The 5,646-nt window shown below is 55.5% G+C and overlaps 1 protein-coding gene across 2 annotated transcripts in view; it reads left to right on the top strand.

The window, feature by feature from the left end:
* MTG2 (mitochondrial ribosome-associated GTPase 2) overlaps window positions 1–2,600 on the top strand; it is a 23,583-nt gene extending 20,983 nt beyond the window's left edge. For both annotated transcript variants that reach the window (XM_011934490.1, XM_011934491.1), the window contains one exon: window positions 534–2,600. In XM_011934490.1, coding sequence (XP_011789880.1) covers window positions 534–928 — 395 coding nt within the window. In that variant the 3' untranslated portion in view covers window positions 929–2,600. The remainder of the gene's footprint in view (window positions 1–533) is intronic.
* Window positions 2,601–5,646: the final 3,046 nt, after the last annotated feature.

Raw genomic sequence — 5,646 nt, 5'->3', positions numbered from 1 at the left:
GCAGGAGAATGGCGGGAACCCGGGAGGCGGAGCTTGCAGTGAGCTGAGATCCGGCCACTGCACTCCAGTCCGGGCGACAGAGCGAGACTCCGCCTCAAAAAAAAAAAATAGTAAGCCTGCTGGTAAGGTTATTTGGACGGCACTTTTTATCTGCAGAGTACTCTACAATAATTTCTGTCAGTAATCAGATTATTAGTGGAGTACAGGCAGCCATTTTCCTCTTTTTTGAATCCTATTTGAAGCAGAAAGAGAAGGTATTAAATGTTCCCTACTAGATGGACCCATCGCCATGCCGGTCTCCCAAACGTCTCCAAGCCCTGAATTCCTCCGGTGTCAGTTGGCCCAATGAATCACCCAGGTGCTAAATCAAATGGCTTCAGTTCAAGGTGGTCCTTGAAAGGAAAGTGTTAGAACTCAGGAAATCCAGCCTCCGCAGTGGGCTCCAGGCCTTCCCTCCCAGACTCGAGGTGGAAGGCGCTCTTGGTGCTGGCTGGGCCGAGTGGTCACCTCGTGTGCCCCTGTCTTCCCTGCAGTGGCCGACATCCCTGGTATCATACGAGGCGCCCACCAGAACAGGGGTCTGGGGTCCGCCTTCCTCAGGCACATCGAGCGCTGCCGCTTTCTCTTGTTCGTGGTGGATCTTTCTCAGCCTGAGCCGTGGACTCAAGTTGACGATTTAAAATATGAACTGGAGATGTATGAAGAGGGCCTGTCTGAGAGGCCCCACGCAATCATCGCAAATAAGATTGACCTCCCTGAAGCCCGAGCCAATCTGTCCCAGCTCCGGGATCACTTGGGACGGGAGGTCATTGCGCTGTCAGCGCTGACTGGCGAAAACCTGGAACAGCTGCTGCTGCACCTGAAGGTGCTGCATGATGCCTACGTGGAGGCCGAGCTGGGCCAGGGCCGCCAGCCGCTCAGGTGGTAGCCACGCCAGAGCGGGGTCGCCTCTGGGCCTCTGTCTGAGCAAACCTGGGTGTGAACGCGGTGGCTTTGAATGCATAAAGAAAGTGCCTTGTGGACACATGGGAATTGTGGTGCTTCTGGGTCTCCGGGGCCCCACCTGCTGGCCTGGGATGCCCTCAGGTGTGGGAGCATTCTGTGCCCCCAGCCCGCCTGCCCTCCGTATTTCCTGCATCTGTCAGCGTGTGCCGACTGATTAGACAGTTGGCTCGTTTGTGCTGATTAACACCCCTCATGAGGGTTTGGGTTGCCCATGACGGGGTAGCCCTGCCGCTGACTCGGGTCTCCGCCGTGCATGCATGGACTCGGGTGAGCTCAGCAGAACCGCACGGCCAGAGCCCCAGGTCAGAGGTGCAGACCCCGGTTCTCAGCACAATGCCCGTTATGCTTCCATGGCTTGCTATGGAGAGAGACCTCTGGATCCACACTGGGGTTGGGTCTGGCCCGTTGTCCAGCAGCCCTACGGTACAGCAAGCCCAGGCACCAGTGTCTCAGCGAGGCTCACTCTTGCACAAGGTGTGGGGCCGAGGACGCAAGTCCAGGCAGAGCAGCGCAGGCAGCTGTGTGCTTTTCTCCATCAGCCGTCTGAGAAGAGCAGTGAGGCCAGCTTCTTCCTGTCCTTCAGAACGCTGCGCTGTGCTCGGTGGGAGCCAGGAAGCCTCAGGCTTCACGACTGAATGCACCCAATATCCGACCTGGCTGTGTGTTTCTGGCTGGGCTGCCGTGTGCACAGCAAGTTAACTAAAGGGGGTGTGGGCCATGGAACTGTCAGCGTTATTCCCGGAAGGCAGCCGCGGCCTGGGCAGGGTGTAGTGAGGAGTGGAAGGAGACGTGTGCCTAGAAATGTGGGGCAGAATTTCCACTCGGCTCTGTTTGCTGGGGATTTAAAGAGAATCCTTGTGCTGCACCAGGCAGTTGCCAAGCCGAAGGGAGACGGTGGGCATCCCTCGGTGGGACGGGAGCTAAGGGGGCCTTGCGTTTGCCCCTCGAGGCTGCGCATCACCTTTTCTGTCCAAGGTTTAAGTCTTTGCAGTCAGGTATTGATGCCTCCGAGCCAGGCCCATGCCTGGCGTCTCCCTGACTGCAGGGGGGCCACAGGGCAAGGACAGCTCAGCTGCTGGCAGCCTGCCTGTCCCATAGACGCCCCCCAAGTAGTCTCTGACCTCTGACATGTCCCTGAGGGACCCCTAAGAAAGAAAGTGGAGGGGACACTCCAGAGGCTGACGTGGGAGGATCGTGTGAGCCTGGGAGGTCGAGGCTGCAGTGAGCTATGATTGCACCACTGCACCCCAGCCTGGGTGACAGAGCGAGACCCTGTCTCAAAAAAAAAGAAAAAGAAAAACAGAGCATCCTGGGCGCAGTGACTCACGCCTGTAATCCCAGCACTTTGGGAGGCCGAGACGGGCGGATCACGAGGTCAGGAGATCGAGACCATCCCAGCTAACACGGTGAAACCCCGTCTCTACTAAAAATACAAAAAATTAGCCGGCCATGGTGGCGGCGCCTGTAGTCCCAGCTACTCGGGAGGCTGAGGCAGGAGAATGGCGTGAACCCGGGAGGCGGAGCTTGCAGCGAGCTGAGATCGTGCCACTGCACCCCAGCCTGGGTGACAGAGCGAGACTCCGTCTCAAAAAAAACAACAACAACAACAAAGTGGAGAGGACAAAAAAGCAGAGAAGGATGATCAGAGGGGGACCCTCAGCCCTTTGAGGAGAGACAGCAGCCTCAGGTGAGATTAGCCACAAGGGTCCTGGGCCACTTCTCTGCACGCTGGGGTGGGGTGCACCTTGCACAGTAGGCCAACGCCTGGGCTTTCAAGAAGAGCAATTCCGTTTTGATCTCACATCACATCTGCAGCTAGAACATGACAGTCCTTTTACCCGAAGCTTTATTTTAATGTCTTATAATTTCAAAGGTCCTTCTATCCTAGAAACCAGAGATGGGTTTTGCATCTATTTGCTTTTTCTTTCAGGCCACCACAAAGGATTTTGTGGAGTCAACCCAGGCCTGAGAGCGTTAATTATCCCTGGCTTTCATCTTTATGCTCTTGCAGGGGGTTGCTCAAAATGCCTCGTGGCTCGACCTCTGCACGGAGCCCCTAGCCCAGCCTCCCCGTGGGTTGAAACCTTGATCTAGGCCTGACTCTGGCTGCTCTGGGGACAAGCCCTCGTCCTTGCTGAAGCTGAGGCTCCAGAGGGGGAGTCACCGCCACGAAGGTTGCCCAGAACTTTCCTTGCTGCAGAAAGCCCCAAGACTTCTCCCTGCCCCACACACAGCTTTTGCCGTCGCGTTCTACTCTCCCTGCCACACACACAGCTTTTGCCGTCACGTTCTAGAAGCTGACAGCTTTCTCTCCAACGCTGTTCTCCCTGGGTATGGTAAAGCTACACTTGGCTTCCCCAGGAGCTTCCTGCCTAGAAACAAATTTTTGCCACTCTGCTTTTCAAATGGGATATATGATTCACATACCATAAAATTCACCACTTTATATAATTCAGTGGTGTTTCATATGTTCAGAAGGTTGTGCAACTGTCACTGCTATTTCCAGAACATTTTCATCACCCCAAAAACCGACCCAGTCCCCGTAAGCATCAACCCCCTCTTCCCCCTCCCCCGGGCGCCCACCCATCTACCTTCTGTCCACAGGGACCTGCCTTCCAGACAGACCCTGCAGTTGGAGTGTACACTGTGTGGCCGTCTGTGCGGGTCTTTAGTAGCCATGCCTGAGGCGGCTGACAGTGCGGTCCTTAGTTACAGAAGGGACCGCGGGTGAAGGTCAACCCCCCACTGTCAGCATGTGTGGGCTGCCTCGGACACAGGGTCTTTGTGTATCCCCAGCAGCCTCAGAACACCTGACGCAGAGACAGCGTCAGTAAGTGCTGGCAGGTGCACAGAGGATGGTGCTAGCACGAGGAGCCTTTAGGCTGCTCCTAGTTTGAAACTATTTTTTTCTTTTTTTGAGACAGAGTCTCGCTCTGTCGCCCGGACTGGAGTGCAGTGGCCGGATCTCAGCTCACTGCAAGCTCCGCCTCCCAGGTTTACGCCATTCTCCTGCCTCAGCCTCCCGAGTAGCTGGGAATACAGGTACCCACTAGCTCGCCCGGCTAGTTTTTTGTATTTTTTAGTAGAGACGGGGTTTCACCGGGTTAGCCAGGATGGTTCCGATCTCCTGACCTCGTGATCCGCCCTTCTCGGCCTCCCAAAGTGCTGGGATTACAGGCTTGAGCCACTGTGCCCGACCTAACTATTATTATTTTTAAGACAGAGCCTCACTCTGTTGCCCAGGCTGGAGTGCAGTGGCGCGATCTCGGCTTACTGCAACCTCTGCCTCCTGGGTTCAAGCGATTCTCCTGCCTCAGCCTCCCAAGTAGGTGGGATTACAGGCCTGCACGACCACGCCCAGCTAATTTTTGTATTTTTGGTAGAGACGAGGCTTTACCATGTTGGCCAGGCTAGTCTCAAACTCCTGACCTCAGGTGATCCACCCACCTTGGCCTCCCAAAGTGCTGGGATTACAGGCGTGAGCCACTGCGCCCGGCCTGAAATTGTGTGTGTGTGTGTGTGTGTGTGAGAGAGAGAGAGAGAGAGAGAGAGAGATGGGAGTCTCACTCTGTCACCCAGGCTGGAGTGCCGTGGTACGATCTCCACTCACTGCAACCTGCGAATCCTGGGTTCAAGCAGTTCTCCTGCAGCTGTCCGGGTGGGGTCTGGATGCCCTGGGGCCCTGCCACCCTCCACTTGGACATGGGCAAGGAGGAGTTTGCCCTGAGCATCCCCTGTAGAAGCCCAGTTCCATGGCAGCACTGTGGGAAAATGTAGTGTATCCATTTGAAGATAAAGTTTTATCTATTCCTTATCAGTCTCCTGGGGCTGCTGTGACCAAGTGCCACAAACCAGGGGACTTAACAGAAGTTGGCCGGGCATGGGGGCTTACGCCTGTCATCTAGCACTGTGGGAGGCCGAGGCGGGCGATCACCTGGGGTCAGGAGTTTGGGACCAGCCTGGCCAACATGGTGGGACCCATCTCTACTAAAAAACATATAGAAATTAGCAGGGGATGGTGGTCCACACCTTTAGTCCCAGCTGCCCAGGAGGCTGAGGCAGGAGAATCGCTTGAACCCCTGATCACGAGCCAAGATCACACCACTGCACTCCAGCTTGGGCGACAGAGTGAGACCCTGTCTCAAAAACAAAAAACAAAACAAAACAAAAACCCTAAGTGGATTCTGCGCGTGGGACGTGTGGCCTCTCAAGGCCAGGGAGGTCGTTCCTGCCCCGTCCTCGGCTGGCAGTGGCAAGGCTCCCGCCCTGCCCCGTCTTCACGTAACTTCACCCCGTATGTGTCCTCTTATCTTCTGGACCCAGTTGTGGGATCTGGGCCTCTCTAAACCCAGGATGGCTCCATCTTGAGATCTTCAGTTACATCTGCACAGACCCCATTTCCAATAGTGATATTCTGAGGTTCTGTGGATGTGGATGGGGGGGCACGTTGTTCAATCCCAAGCCACGTCCCTTTCCATCTTTTTTTTTTTTTTTTGACAGCAGTGGGTGGGGTGCAGAGTCTTGCTCTGTCACACAGGCTGGAGTACAGTGACGAAATTTCGACTCACTGCAACCTCCACCTCCCAGGTTCAAGCAATTCTCCTGCCTCAGCCTCCTGAGTAGCTGGGATTATAGGCGCGT

Source organism: Colobus angolensis, unplaced genomic scaffold (assembly GCF_000951035.1).
Source record: "Colobus angolensis palliatus isolate OR3802 unplaced genomic scaffold, Cang.pa_1.0 Scaffold136, whole genome shotgun sequence".
Taxonomy (NCBI): domain Eukaryota; kingdom Metazoa; phylum Chordata; class Mammalia; order Primates; family Cercopithecidae; genus Colobus; species Colobus angolensis.
This window is presented reverse-complemented; position numbering and strand designations above follow the sequence as displayed.